This window comes from Labrus mixtus, chromosome 20 (genome assembly GCF_963584025.1).
Source record: "Labrus mixtus chromosome 20, fLabMix1.1, whole genome shotgun sequence".
Taxonomy (NCBI): domain Eukaryota; kingdom Metazoa; phylum Chordata; class Actinopteri; order Labriformes; family Labridae; genus Labrus; species Labrus mixtus.
In genome coordinates, this window is record NC_083631.1 from 17579469 (window position 1) to 17595972 (window position 16504).

At 40.4% G+C, this 16504-nt stretch overlaps 1 protein-coding gene across 1 annotated transcript in view; it reads right to left on the bottom strand.

The window, feature by feature from the left end:
• The window catches only part of LOC132954561 (protein shisa-9), a 93383-nt gene extending 79973 nt beyond the window's left edge, over positions 1-13410 (bottom strand). Inside the window, exon 1 of the mRNA XM_061027144.1 lies at positions 12782-13410. Within this exon, the coding sequence (XP_060883127.1) occupies positions 12782-13347 (566 nt within the window). The 5' untranslated portion in view covers positions 13348-13410. The remainder of the gene's footprint in view (positions 1-12781) is intronic.
• Positions 13411-16504: the final 3094 nt, after the last annotated feature.

A 16504-nucleotide genomic window follows, 5' to 3' on the forward strand; every position in this document is an offset into this window, starting at 1 on the left:
TTAATTTAACTAACTATATTTGATAGCTTTGATCGTCTTTTGAACTTTACCCTTGACTGTAGCAATGTGGTTTGAACCCGGAAGTACTTAGAGCTTCTGTTTGGTCCATGTGGTAGCTTTCTCAGTCAGTCTAGGATCCTACTTTTATGTCAGTTTTCTTTGGTTTCTATCGATGACATTTGTTGAATAAATAATACATCTTTTTCAACAGTAAAGCAGAGCTAAGCAATCCAGACTGTGGTGAGTATTTGGGTTGTACCCCAACTGCAGCTTTACATCCTGATTAACAAGCTTTGATATATCTATATCTAACAATGAGCAACACTACAGGTTCCTTGAAAATGAAGATTATTTATAACCTTTGTGTTCAATAAATATTAGTTTCATTGCACAACATGGATAGTTATGGAAGTAGAACACAGGTGAAAATAAACTTACTTGTGCCAACTTTTTGATACCCCCCCCCCCCCCCCCGTCTGCCAACTTCTTTCTCTGACTTTCAGCTGCTCTGAGAGGAAGATGAATAACCCAGCCTTGCAACATGAAAGGTGAGAAACCACACGCGAGATTGGTTTCAGCATATATTGGCGCTGCACTCTGCAGTCTGTCCCAACAAGAGTGTGTGCTTTATTGTGTGAGTGCTTGTTGTTATTGCTGAGAAAATGAAAAGGGCAACAGATACACCATTTTGAATACCCTTCCCAGAAAAGGGGGTAAACCTTGGAAATGTAACCATCTTGACTGCATTGACAAAAACCTTTTGAATTTGATTTTTTTTAAAGGAAAACTGCATCAATGTTTCTGTATTGGGCGTAGTGGGCTTTGAGAAAGACAGACGAGGGGCTGATGACTGAAAAAGGAACAAGATGAAGACAAAGAGAGCGATCAACAGGGATTGAGACGGGTACAGGTTTACAAAAATAAAAGGCAAACAGAACAAAAACAAACATGTTGATTGGGGATTTAGGTTGAAAGCAAACTAAAGAAGGGAATTCTTCCTAACCGTGCCATCCTGTTCCCCCTTCTGAGTTTTCTCTTGTTTCATCTTTGTTCCTGCACGATGCTGAGGATGTGTCATGTTTGGGCCATATGTGTGTGCATGGATTTGTTTTTGGATCATAAAGCAAAGAAATCAGTCAACCACCATATAAAAGTAAACCTTGTTGCAGACCGGTACATTGAGCAGTTTAAATCTCTACAATTTATTTCTCTATATATAACAGCTGTAGTGGGTTGAATCTTATGAAACTCAATATTTTAAATTATATCAAGACTTAAGGTCATGCATATTTGGGGGTGCATATTTAGGCGTGTTGGGAGTGCCTTTCCTGGGGCCTTGGTTTTCTCTGAGTACTCTGGATTCTCTCTCTGAAGGGATTTGCTTCAGCCCCCTATGATCCCTGATAGTATAACTGGTATATCTTATGCATGGATGCATTTTTTATATACAAGAATAATTGAGTACCTGGTCTTTTATGTATGTACAAGTCTTTGTAATTCTGCAATTAATAAGAAATTCTGAAATGATTTAATGCATTACATACAGTAATGAACTACTAAAAAAAAAAAAAAAAATTATTGGAAAAACTACTTAACTTTTCTTGTTTCTGGTAAAAGTAATTCTACTCTGAAATAGGCCCTTTTGTGTTCGTCCCTCTCTGAAAGATGTAAAAAGATGAAACGGAAACACAGGGTTGAAGGGCAGATTGCAAAGAAATGAAGCTATGCTTAATAAATGAGCATGGCGAGAAGGCCATAAATATAAATGAGCCGAAAAGACAGAGAATGACATGAATAGATAGATGGATAGATGGATAGGGTGGCGTCTGGTGGGGGCAAGTTCTCAAAGATGGACCGGGATGTACATTTAAGTTTGTAAGGGTGATGCTAACATGTAATGGAAATCATCTTTTATGGGTTAACCGAAGCAGCATCAGATCATGATCATTTTAACTTAAGAAACTTAAGATTTGTCTTACAAAAGTGAAATAAATATATATCTTACTTACAACACAATTTATCTTAATTCATGTTCAGTAAAAGATGCTAAGGAAGTGTCATATCATCTCCACAGTCTGTCAGAAGTCATTGGCCTCAAAGGTGGCTTACCATGACACCTGACACTCATTTACACCATGGAAGCAAATGGCAGATGATGCGACAGTGCTTGAGCTGAAAGAATCTGCCAATTTAACGATATTGCATGTTTTTGTTGACTATTAGGTCTGGTTACTACTCTAGATCCCACTAACATTTGACAACAATCTGTCGTAATTCATTTGAAGATTCATTTTCTCATCTTTATTGTCAAACAAAAGAAGGGCCTAGACCTGTTGGCCTATTTATACCATCCATGGATGGATAGCTGGATGAATGGATGGATGGTTAGATAGATGGTTGGATGGATAGTTTGATGGATGGATGTTTGATGGAAGGTTAGATGGATGGTTTAAAGGTTAGATGGATGGTTTGATGGATGGTTTTAAGGTTAGATGGATGGTTTAAAGGTTAGATGGATGGTTAGATGGATGGTTAGATAGATGGATGTTAGATGGATGTTTGATGGAAGGTTAGATGGATGGTTTAAAGGTTAGATGGATGGTTAGATGGATGGTTTTAAGGTTAGATGGGTGGTTTGATGGATGGTTAGATGGATGGTTAGATGGATGGTTTAAAGGTTAGATGGATGGTTAGATGGATGGTTTAAAAGTTAGATGGATGGTTTTAAGGTTAGATGGGTGGTTTGATGGATGGTTAGATAGATGGTTTAAAGGTTAGATGGTTTTAAGGTTAGATGGATGGTTAGATGGATGGTTTAAAGGTTAGATGGATGGTTAGATGGATGGTTTTAAGGTTAGATGGATGGTTAGATGGATGGTTTTAAGGTTAGATGGATGGTTAGATGGATGGTTTTAAGGTTAGATGGATGGTTAGATGGATGGTTTTAAGGTTAGATGGATGGTTAGATGGATGGTTTTAAGGTTAGATGGGTGGTTTGATGGATGGTTAGATAGATGCTTTAAAGGTTAGATTGATGGTTTAAAGGTTAGATGGTAGATGGATGGTTAGATGGATGGTTTTAAGGTTAGATGGATGGTTAGATGGATGGTTTAAAGGTTAGATGGATGGTTAGATGGATGGTTTAAAGGTTAGATGGATGGTTTAAAGGTTAGATGGATGGTTAGATGGATGGTTTAAAGGTTAGATGGATGGTTTAAATGTTAGATGGATGGTTAGATGGATGGTTTTAAGGTTAGATGGATGGTTAGATGGATGGTTTAAAGGTTAGATGGATGGTTTAAAGGTTAGATGGATGGTTAGATGGATGGTTTTAAGGTTAGATGGGTGGTTTGATGGATGGTTAGATGGATGGTTTAAAGGTTAGATGGATGGTTAGATGGATGGTTTAAAGGTTAGATGGATGGTTTAAAGGTTAGATGGATGGTTAGATGGATGGTTTTAAGGTTAGATGGGTGGTTTGATGGATGGTTAGATGGATGGTTTAAAGGTTAGATGGATGGTTTTAAGGTTAGATGGATGGTTAGATGGATGGTTTAAAGGTTAGATGGATGGTTAGATGGATGGTTTAAAGGTTAGATGGATGGTTTAAAGGTTAGATGGATGGTTAGATGGATGGTTTTAAGGTTAGATGGGTGGTTTGATGGATGGTTAGATAGATGGTTTAAATGTTAGATGGATGGTTTAAAGGTTAGATGGTTAGATGGATTTTTTAAAGGTTAGATGGATGGTTAGATGGTTAGATGGATGGTTTAAAGGTTAGATGGATGGTTAGATGGATGGTTTAAAGGTTAGATGGTTAGATGGATGGTTTAAAGGTTAGATGGATGGTTAGATGGATGGTTAGATGGATGGTTTAAAGGTTAGATGGATGGTTAGATGGTTAGATGGATGGTTAGATGGATGGTTTTAAGGTTAGATGGATGGTTAGATGGATGGTTAGATGGTTAGATGGATTTTTTAAAGGTTAGATGGATTTTTTAAAGGTTAGATGGATTTTTTAAAGGTTAGATGGTTAGATGGTTAGATGGATGGTTTAAAGGTTAGATGGATGGTTAGATGGTTAGATGGATGGTTTAAAGGTTAGATGGTTAGATGGATGGTTTAAAGGTTAGATGGATGGTTTAAAGGTTAGATGGATTTTTTAAAGGTTAGATGGTTAGATGGATGGTTAGATGGATGGTTTAAAGGTTAGATGGATGGTTTAAAGGTTAGATGGTTAGATGGATGGTTAGATGGATGGTTTAAAGGTTAGATGGATGGTTTAAAGGTTAGATGGTTAGATGGATGGTTTAAAGATTAGATGGATGGTTTAAAGGTTAGATGGTTAGATGGATGGTTTAAAGGTTAGATGGATGGTTTAAAGGTTAGATGGTTAGATGGATGGTTAGATGGATGGTTTAAAGGTTAGATGGTTAGATGGATGGTTAGATGGATGGTTAGATGGATGGTTAGATGGATGGTTTAAAGGTTAGATAGTTGGTTAGATGGATGGTTAGACAGATAGATAGAAGCAGGGGAATGAGTCTACAATATACAGAAAGTGATAATGCTTGCTACTGTGCGCGCTCCAGCAAACAGCTACATGTAAAAAGTTGATTTTCTGTCAGGGCAACTTGGAGTCGGCGTCAATCTACCCAGGGACAAGACCATTACCAGGATCACTGGAGTGAAAATGGAGCCCACGTAGAAACGGCCTGTTCCCAAGCTTCATGTAGCACTGTACACACACACACACACACACAAAACACACAGCGAGGAAGCATAACATTGTTAGTTGGGATAAAGAGGGGCATACATTCACACACTCATCCTCCCACAAACCTCCTTCATCGTGTCCAAATTACAAAATCAAAAGTGACAAAGGTCCATGTTAACAGCCCACATCTCTCACTCCTTGTTTATCTTTATTTTGTCTTCTTTTTAAATATAAAGTGAAATATGGTTTTAGAGTTATCTAGCTCTACATCCTGAAAACTTGTAGTAATAAGGATGTGTGGGCTTTGATAAAAATAAATATCGTTCATTTTAGAAGTAGGAAGATGATGATTTTTTTTGCTAATTTGGTGTGTGTTTAAATTAAAGTCAATGCAGGGGAGAGCTGAAAAATTCAAGATGCACTAATCAGTTTATTTTGATTCAATGTTTTTAAAGGAGATATATTATGCTGATCCATATTTAAATACATGCATAAAACACATTGCTTTTTAAAACAGACCTGAATGTGTGTAATAAAGAAAGCTGACACAATCGGGTACCTTAAAACAAAGAGGATGCCTGTTAGAAAGATAAGCAGACGCAAATATTACATTAGAACTAACTGTCTGAACTAACAGAGAAAACAGAGTCCAACTGAAACCTTAAAACAAATCCAACCACATGTTTAAAAAGACCAAATTGAGGATATAAAAACAAAGAAAAGTGACACAAACATGTTCCCTTAAACAGGGAGTGGCTGTATACAGCGGTTAGTGCATGCGCCCCATGTACTAAGAAAGGAATAGGCACATAATGTATACCTTAAAACCTACTTTACTGCATGTCAGAAAGAAAGAAAACATGCTCATGCAGGTACCTTTATACAATTGCAAAGACCTTTAAGACAAACTATTCTAATGTCATAAAAATTTGTATATTAAATAGCTTATTTCAATGGTATTGTTTCACTTCAACTGCAATAGAGTTTTTAAGGTTTAACACAAGTTTTATAATCTAATCATTTTTATCGTTCAATCTTGTTTATTTTATCGGCTTGATATGCAGAAAGTGCACACAGGTGTGAGACTTTATGGATACAAAAATCAGATGTCTTTTTTGTTTTAAATCCGACCGTGGTTCATGCCGACTTTCCGGCCTCGGGACATGTGATGATTTATTCATAAGGCCACGGAAGTGAAAGTGAGAAAAAAGATAATGAGGTGAAGGAAACAGGAAAACAAATAATAGGATACAGTATTAGAGATGGGGGGGGGGGGGGGGGGGGCAGTGAATGAATGAAAAGGGGAGAGGAAATGGAACAGGGTGAGGCGGAGACGTGTTAAGTGTTTTTCGAGCCACTGCAGCAACAGTTGAGCTGAAGGAAGTTCAGAGCTCTGCAGCAATCTGTCTCGGCGAGCTCTGCTGCACTGGGGTGTGGTGTGGAGTTACAATCACAACGCAACGGATGCTGCTGCCTCTATTGGACATGCATGTGCAAAGACACACCTCTTTTCACGTACAAGGAAACACAATGTATGCAAATATTCAGCTATGGGAGAAATACTGAGATATTGTAATTATGTTAAAAAACAAAACCTCATTTAGAAAAGTCTTTTACTTTATGATGTGAGTTTCTCTTCAGTGCAGTGCTTCTTCTCTGGGATGTTTAACTCACTAATTCCACACTTTTACACTCCTTAACTTGGATATAGAAGCCTTAAAGTTAATCACAGGCTGGTGAAGAAAGAGGCAGTTTGGTGTTTTTTTTATTGATGAAAAAGTGTGTTTTAACAGAGAATGGATGAAAAGCTTCAAAAGTTGCATTAACGGTAAACTGAGGCATTGACATTGACCAAAGGCTGAACATATTAATTAAGGAGTGCAAACACAAAATGTTCATCTGAACTACTTAGACTGTGTCCAATTACTAGGAGTTATTTTACACCCTGCAGCCAATCAGATTTGAGTATTCAGCCAGATCATGCACCATGTTTAGAATCCAATTGCCACAGAATTTAAGTTAAAAGACCAAATGGGCAAAATGAGGGAATAAAAAGCAAGTAAGGAAATGTTCAAAACACTGTTATGGCACAAAGATAGCAAGCAAGAAATCCCTGCTTCCCTGCTGTGCACCAAGGCTAATAAAAGGTATAAACAGGAAGGCCTTGTTGATTTTAGGTAACTGCACTTGTGTGAGGGTGGGAGGGTCAAAGTCTATTTTTCAAACTGCTGCAGCATCAAAGAGTTTATTTTGGGTCCACATTAAGCGCGGCGGAGGAGTAGGACGGTGTTTGCCTCACAAGCCTCGCAGCTTTTCTCAAACACAAAGCACGGGGTGAGGATGGCACAAAAGCTGTGACATCAGCAATGAATCCCGAAGACGCGTCAATAATGAGTTGGTTTGTGTTGTGTTTATGCAATTTGATGAACTGTTTCATTTCGTTTAGTCATTTCTCTATTTTTATCTGTTATGTTCATTCCTTTGCCATGGGTCCAGAAACACAAAAGAAGCTTAATTTGAACTTCACACCTCATTAGAAAATGCTGGACTCATCTGTTGGATTCGTCTGTCCAATGCTGTAACTGTTCCAGGAAAGCAAAGCAGTGTGCCCGCGTTTATCTCTGGCCTCTAAACACCTGTCACAAGAGATGATGAAAAGCGCCACTGCAGCCAAACAATAAGGGAAATAGAAAGCAGTGTTGATGAAACACAATGCAGTAAAGGAATAAAATGGCCCATGGAAACGGTTGTTTAGCTCCCTGGTGGGTCATTCAAACGGCTATGCCCTTGAACGCACGACTCTTCAGTGGAATAACTTAGGATAAGTAGTGCAATGATGCAAAAGGGAGTGTGTGTGTTTGTGTGTCTGTGTGTGTGTGTGTGTGTGTGTGTGTGTGTGTCAGTGTAAACATTTGAGATTTGAAGTGGTCACTTGTTACACCGGTGTTATATAATTTCTGCTAATGAGGTCACTGATGAAGGTCATGAAAACAAAAACCTGTGTTCTTTTTATTGTGAGGGGATGTCATTACATAACACATGTACCGAACACGCTTTTAGCCTGATGTAGACCCACCTGACAGTCATTTCAGGTTTCAAAATGTGCCATCAGAAGTGCCAGTTTATTGTTTAATGCCGTGTAGTGTTTTACAGTTAACACGTTGTTTGGTATGCCTCCGGATGCCCACAGAACTAAAAGAAAAAATATGAGACTTTTTTTTTTGTTTTTACCCTCCCCTTATGACACATCTAGCACAAGAAACTGTGACATTTTTTTTGGCCATGATTAAAGTGGAAATGTGATACAAGTGTTTCTTTGCGAGCTTTTTGTTGACAGTATGCTTCGGATGCCTTTATTTCTTTTGCAGTCGTGTGAAAGTTAAAGAAGTCACTCCCTCGCACCTCCCTGCCAATTTCTAGACATTTGTGAAAGATGCCAGCCATGATTAGTCCAGCCTGTATCCACTCTTAACTAAGGATGTGCATGTTTTTTTTTCAAATACATTTTTAAACATTATCACCCTTGCTAGCTAGCACCAGAATCACTAGTCGGTTCCTTGTTATTGATATTTTCTTTATTCAGGCTCAGAATGCCGTCAAATATTGTCTGTCAGCTGCAAAGCTGGTTGACGACTTCTTCCATACCAGCATAGTGTACCCAGATGTGAACTATTACCCAGATGGAAACAAGTACAGAGTACTTTGGCAGTATTTGGATCTAAAAAATTGGGATAAAATTGTATGAAGGCAGTCAGGTTAAACAGGTAACTACTCGACCAGAGCAATCTGTGACAAATTAAAAACGGGCACGTTTTTGTTAACCTGCAAGGAGGTCAGATGCTTTTGAAAAATGGAGAGGTTAGAAGGCAGAAAGGTTTGCAGAGCTGGTTAAACACTGAAGCTTCAATGTCCTCCACATGGCAACCAGCTTGAGCAACGACTCTGGGGAGGACGGAGCGGGGGGGAGACAGCTTTCTTCAATGTTTTGAATTTGAATGGCTAGGTGTCAAAGTTACATACTGCTCCTTTAAGTTACAGCTGACTATGCTAATTTTTATTGTGTACGCTGCAGAAGAAAATATCATGAATTGAGCTGTCCTCTATAGGAAAAACTTGATTTGGCATATCAACTCCCAGAGCGTAGACTATATCAAAGGATATGATTCATTTTTAATTTTTGCTTTGCAGCACTTTCCACATAACAGCAGACAGACTGAGAGCAAAACAAAAACACAAACACACACATGGGAAGGGAGAGTCGGTGCAATGGGGGGGCCAGAGGGTTGTGTATGTGTGTTGGGGGGGGGGGTTAAGAAGTTGTAATGAAAGGCTTATGTGTGTGTGTGTATTCATGTGTGTGCCTTTTGCTATATACGTCATTGCACCGCTGCCTGTTGTGATTGCCTGACCTGAGGTTTCAGAGCATAACCACCTTAACTGCGCTGCGGTTGGATTTATTTGTCAAGTGCTGCACAACCACACTCACAAAAACACACACTATACTCTACACACACATCATGTTGATGTACAAACCAAGTACACTCCCTCACTCACAGGTCGGTCAAAGTGTCTTGAGGAAAAATGTTTGCAGTTTGAAAATAACCGTTGATATGTGATGGCCATAAAACACAAAGTTTGGTGTTAAACCCAATGCTGTTCATTGGTCGTATTTATTCATATTAATATGTTGTGCATTCTGTGGTTTCTTATATTGAAGAGCTCTTAAAACCAGCCCTAACCCTGACTGGTTTCAAAATGTAGCCAGTTTATTCCTTCACCTCATCACCCTTTTTGTGTGCATGAAATTAAACTGTAAAACTTGGTTCACAGTTCTTTTCTTTTTTTCTTAATTGGAAACATCTTGAACTGTTTACTCTCTCTTGTGTCTTTGTGTGCATAGTCTCTCAGGAAGACAGTACAGAGATAATGTAGTTGTTGTTTATGGATGCAGTGTGGAAAGTACAACTCAGTAAATACGTACATCTGTTCCAGTCAACACCTTACTTCTACTCTCCTTTGTTGTCTGACAGCTTAATCTTCTTTGACATCATCAATAATCTCTCTTCAATGGTTAACAGAAACAGACCTATAAGGAACCGGGCGCAAAACAGTTGTATTTAGACTTTTCATTTGGGTTTATTGGGCTTCTCTCATTCCGTTCCATTCATGTCCTGAGGATGCGTTTATACACATGCAAGCTGCCGTATAAAGTATCGTAGAGATTAAGGTGTATTTGCTACAGCAGATTCACCTCAGGAGGAATTAAAGTCTGATACTACAGAATTCTATGTTTGAGTCTATTTCAATGTCGAACAAATTTGACTGGCCACATTCAGAGACCAACGTGTCCATGAGCACACCATGGACACAAGAACATTGGCAAATTAAACAATTGGGGGAAGATAAGTGGCTCTTAAAGTATAGCAACAATGTAAACCATATGGAGTAGGATGCTGTAATCAATCAAAGAGGATATGTTACAATAACCAGTAGCATGTATAGCGATGCAGCAGTGATAATACAACCCAAAACATCATACAATGACATATAGTCTAAAAACAGACAATCAGCTGTTCAGCAAGTTTTGAGGGTAAATCATTCCCAACGCAGGCAGCCCACAAAACTAACCAGTCATTCAAGGCTCTAAATGTCAAATCAGCAGAATTACAACTGCTCAGACCTTCAGTCATCATTGACCACTATCTCTCTTGGATCTGTCTCCCAACCTTTATCTATCCCTACCTTCCTCGTGATCCAGTGAACTGTTCCATCACAGCGTTCCTTATTACTGAGTTCTTGTCGCATCACTGTGGTGATTAGCTCTGATGTCCCTTTCTGTCTTCACAACCACTTGCAGCTTTAGTAGGTATATTGAGAAATGACTGTAATGTGCATGGGGCAGTAAAAGGACGTCCGTTTCTCCAACCTAGGCATCTTCTGTTTTGGTTAATTTCTGCTGTTTTTCAGTTTTGATTTTGTTCTACTTTGGGGTTGTCACTCATCCTTCTTTCTGTCCTTTAAGAGAAGAGAAACCTCCTGGATACTTCCATGCTTGTACAGAAACAGGCACATTTCAACCCTATGTTTATAACTGGTTTTCCTCTCTTTTTTAAATGAATTTCAATTTTTGGGGATTTCTTGCTACATCCCTCTTATATGTTTAGATTACTTAAAAATATTGTTTTCATCGAGGAGGAGGTCAGTGTGAATGGTCAAGTCAATAGAGTTTAAGTAGCTCATGGACCCTTGAGCAGGACAGATGCCTGCCAACATCTGTTCTGCTGATTTTGGCAAACATATGTCAACTTGGAAAATGTCAAGACAAATACTAAACATTAATTCCCATGGTACCAAAGTGCATTTGGTGTAATCAGCAAAGCCAGAGTACAGAAATATCTCTGTTGCCAACTTTCAATGAAATATAAAACGATCAAGCCCTTATTCCCACTACCATCCTTCTCTTCCTCCTGCTTCCCTGGCAGGTCAAGCGCAGATCCGGTAGTGACAGGGTTTTAAAGGGACCCCTGTGGCCTGACTCTTTACACCCGATAGGCTGGCCACTCACACCCAGCAGACACACACACACACTGTCTCTCCCTCCCCCTCACATACAAATACAAACCCCTGTTCTCTGCACTAGAATTAGCCGTTGGCTGTACTCCAGTCAGATCCGCTCAATACTCGTCCCTTCCAAAAACCACCCCTCTGTCTTCTCGTTGTGCACTCAGGGCCACACATTGCCAGAGTCATAGTTGTGTCACAGCGATCAATCATCCATTAATGTGAAACGGCTATACGGATACAGAGAAAACACAGTACGACTGCACTGTAATGTCCCCCAAACTCCTCCCCATCTATCACCTGACTAATGCCCTTTTGAGCTTCCATCCGGTCCTCTCTCTCTCGCTCTCTCTCTCTCTATCTATCTATCTATCCCTATCCATTGCTCTCCCATGGTTGCATACAGATATCCCACCCATTAATACCTCTCTGGGATTCAGTCGGTTGATTTATTTCTCAGCTGGTGACCCTCTCACACATTAGCAGAACTATGCACGGGATGGTAGGAAGTGACAAGTACAGAACTACAAAACCCAGGAGCCCAAGTCAAGTTTTTTCTGAAATGTAAGGCTGAAAAATATCAATCTAGGAATCCTACGGACTGATCATTTAAACAACAAACATTTTAACATGTATCTTTTAAATTCAAATAGATTTAACTCTTGATGATAAATGGAAATAAAGAGCCCCTAACGTATTTCTAAATAAGCAAATGTACCTTAATGCAACCAGATTTCTTTCCTCTTTTATCTCAAACTCAAAAGAAAAGTTAAAGAGTAAACCATCTATCAATAAGTCAGGCTACCAATATCAGCTAATTCAATAAAATCAAAGGCATTGATTATCATAATGCATTTCATTTATTATATTGCTTATCATTGTCACATCTATCATCTTTTTAATAACCATCACTCCCTTCAAGGCCCAATATCATCCATCCACCCAGTTAAATTATTCATCCCCCAAACCATCCATCCTTACATCCATCTATTGATCCATCTATTTTCTGAGTATCCGTCCATCTATCCACACACCCATCTATCTCCCATTCCTTGCATCCATCTCTGCATCTATCCATTTCTATATATCCTTGCAACGATCAATCCATCCATCCAACAATCCATCCATCTATCTGCACAACCATCATCCATGGATAGTCAATCTTTCAATTTATTTATTCATTCATCCATCAATCATTCTTTATATCCATCTGTTCTTCCAACCATCTATCCATCAATCCACCCATCCAGACGGCCAGCTAGTCAACCTTCAATCTATCCGTCCTTTTATTCATGCATATCCACTGTCCATCCTTCTACTCATCCTTCCAGTCACAAATGTAATTTCATCAAAATCCATACATCCACCCATCCATGCATCAATCCATCCCTACGTACATCCACTCATCTGCCTATGCATCCATAATTGCATCAATTTATCCTTCAGTCTATTCACCCATCCTTACATCATTACAATCCATTGATCCGCCCTCCTAGTTCCTACCTGGAGTTGGTCATGTCCGTCTGTCCTCCTTGACTCTTCTCCAGCCCAAGTTTGGTGAAAATCCCGACCAACACCATGATGGCCACCACTCCACAGATAATATACACGATCATGTGGGTCCGATCGCGATCTGGTTCCTCATGGACCTCTGTGACGGGCGCTGCTGGTTTCCCAGTGTTGGCCCACACAGGTGTGTCGTAGTTGGAACAGGAAGTCTGGTCCAAACTGTGGATTTTGAACTGGCAGCAGAATCGGTAGAAGCAGGAACCACAGCAGAACAAGTAGATACCTGCGTTACAGTTAAAAGGCGGGTCCCACTGGCCCATGACATCATAGTAACCCCAGCAACGGTTACCGGCAGTTTCAACTGTTTTGTCTTCTGACTCTGGTGTGGGCGTTGCCAGTGCAGCCTCTGGTACCACATTGGGCTCTGTTGTCTCGTTGTTGGTAGAGACCTGGGCCAAAGCCTGACCTGAGAGCCAAGAGTTCCGTCCACCAAGAGAGTTCGAGCCCAGGAGCACAGCCAATGAAAGGCTAACCAGTAGTGGATGCGTGGAGACGGCCATCTTGGACCTACTCCAATGTCTTGTGATGCCTCAACTCTGATGAGTTATTGGTGACCGACCTAAAGAAAAGCTCCTAGGGTTAAGAAACAACAACAAAGAAATAGAAAGTTATATTTTAATCTTTTTTTCAGAGCTTGAGCTGAGACAACAGTTTGATGAATAAATGGGGTTTAACCAATATCAGTGCCTAGGGAAGAAAATTACAGAGCATTCAGTGATCGTTGTGGGAGTTCTACACAGTTACAGGAAGCTGAATTGTCATCAAGGGACCCAAGAACAAGTGTTAGAAAGAAATCAATCTCCCATCTCAACATGCTCCTAACAGAAATAAATGAGTCCCAAATGGACAAGGACTCCAAGTGTGCAGACACATCACAGTCGCTGGCAGATAACTGTATGAGTATAGGTGAGTTTTCATCAACTTAATTTCATTTTAACAGGATGTGCAATATTGAAAATAAATGTTACCGTTTGATGTACCAGAAGTAGTTAAAAGGTAAATTTGCATCTGCTGGCCCTTGGCAGTTCTTTGTTTATCAAAGCAAATACTATTCCAGAATGCAGGAAAACTTCACCTTTCACAAAGCCATATGTCATCAGCAGACAGCAGAGGCAGTTGTAGACAAATCCAGTGTCTTGGAGGGAATCCAGTTTAAGAGGGCGTGTTACGTACAAGTGAACTCGCCTCTGGCATTTCCAGCAATATGCTCCTCCTGCTGAGCGGATGAATAATCCGTGAAAAAAGTGAGAACTCTTGGTTCCTTGGTGCCAGCAAAAAAAAAAAAAAAAAGAAGAAGCTGATTCCACTAAAATTCGCAGATAGTCACGGACTCCTACATGAAAGACTTTTCACTCTGGAGATGGACTCATATTCCTGAGTGGATAAGAACTCTTCCCGTTAAGTGCTGTAGTCCTGATGTCCTGGAAAAACTCGGACCAGCGTGAAGTGTTTTCCTCTGGAGTTGTCAGTCTCTTCCACTTTTTTCCTTGCAGAGCTTAACTTGCATCTATCATCCTCCTACTCTGAATGTCACTGTTCAAAAGCTTTTTTATTTTTGTGGTGGGCATCTTTTGGCTGCCACTTTGGGCCACTCTAAGGAACGTAACTCCCTCTGTGAGACTTCCAATCCTTCAGTCCCTGGTATCAAATATTGAGCTTTTTATTCAGTCCAGGTGTGCAGGATGTTTCTCCTCCTTGTTCCCAGAAACAACAGGTAACCGCAGCTGCTCAATATTCTTTAAAATGTCACCCCAAGCACTTGTCAAGCAGAAATCCTCAGTTGATTACAGTCCAGAAGCGACCCCTCTTGCACCTGGGGCGTGTTTTCACTCATGCACACACAGACACACACACTAAAATACACCCACAAACACACTCGCACACATTCACAAATCCCCTTGGTGAGCTCTGTCAGTGTCAGTCTGAAGCTTTTAAGCGAAACGCACGAGTCCAGTGGCTCTCTGCTTTCGTCTCCTGTTGCTGCTGCTCTGAATGAACCTCCCCCCCCTCCTCTCCGTGGTTCTTAACGGACCCGGGACACAAGCTAGGTACCTCTGACAGTCCTGCCCTACAAGTGCTAAGAGTAAAAGGGGGGAGGAGAAAGAGAGAGGGGAAGGGCTGGTGTTGTGAGTCTCTGATCTTGATGTCTTAGTGTTGCTGCACCCAACACTCAAGAAAATCTGGGATAAGTGGAGAGTCCCACGTAACAGCTCCTGGCTTGTTCTTTGTCTTTTTGTGCTGCTTTTTTTCAAAATTTTGTCCCTTTTGTTTACCCTCTGATTGTATCTTCTCTTTGATATTTTAGCCCCCTTTTTTTTTTCTCTCCCAAAACTTACCTCCCCCCTTTTCCTCTCTCACTTTCCTGGGCTGCTTGTGTGGGCTTTTTGCCGTTGCTTACAGGAAATATATCGGCGTAGAAGGGTCAGAGAGCCTGTGGACTGCCCTCTGCACTCTCAGAGGCGCGCTGGATTAACGCTCCCCTGGCCCACTCGGACGACAGAGACAAGCAGAGATGTGACAGCCAAGCAGCAGTGTGGAAGCCAAGGAAGATTAAAAAAAAAATGTAAAAAAATCCTGTTTTCAAAAGAAGCGCTGTTGGAAATAACGGACTGCCAGCAGCAGACGCTCTTTGGTTTTCCCTTTTATGGTTGCTGCTTCAATAACTCAGTAGCGTGCGTTCCAAATTTCCCATTTGAGTCAGTGTATTTTTTTGTCTTTTTTGTCTCTCCAAGTGAGCAAAAAAGGGACAAAAAAAATGTCTAACCCTAAATCAAATGATGAATATTTTCCTCCAATTTTTTCATGCATAGAATTTGCTGTCAACTGAGTCCTTCTCCGGCCGCAGCTTCTTTGAAAACAGGCATAATTTGATATATATGTATAGGAATTTTATATATATATCATATGTATGTGTTTTCACAGGTGCTCTGCTTGTGGGATGCTCCAAACAGAAGTGGGAAGAGAAATTAGAAGCAATCAATTTGCTTTTTTGTTTTTATTCCATCATCCCCACGTTGTTGCTGCTTCTTTGTCAGAGTGTAATCCCGTATCCCTTGTGTTGCTCGATGCGTCTGAATCCCGTCCGCTGGTGGAGCTGGCTGCTGCTGCGTATCTGGCAGGACTGGATGACAATGTCTCGCACACAAACACACACACACACTCTCTCTCTCTCTCTCTTTCACTCCTCCTTCCCTAACTCACTCCTCCCTCTCTCACTCACTCCTCCCCTACCCTCACAGTCTCTCTCTCTCTCTCTCTCTCTCTCACTCACTCATACACACACACTCACTTATTTCTTTTGTGCAGCTTTTGCCTTCTGACTCTCCCTTTCACTCTTTACGGCATGTGTTACTGACACTCTTTTCCCCTAATTTTGTGCCCCATTTTTTTTCCAGATCCACACTATCACAGCCCCCTCCTTGTGCCTGTTTTTTTTTAATCCATTCATCTCTGTTTACTTTCTGTCCATCTGACCTTTTCAGTTTCCTTTAAGCTGCCTCTCCTGCCCTTTTAACTTCCCCTTTTTCCCATTCTCCTATTTTTATCCAGCTTTCATCCCCTCTCCTTTCATCTTTTCATTGATTTTTAGTCTGTTTTCTTTCCATATCTTTTTCCTCTCCCTAAAAAAAACAACCGACAACAGCAATAGCACTGACT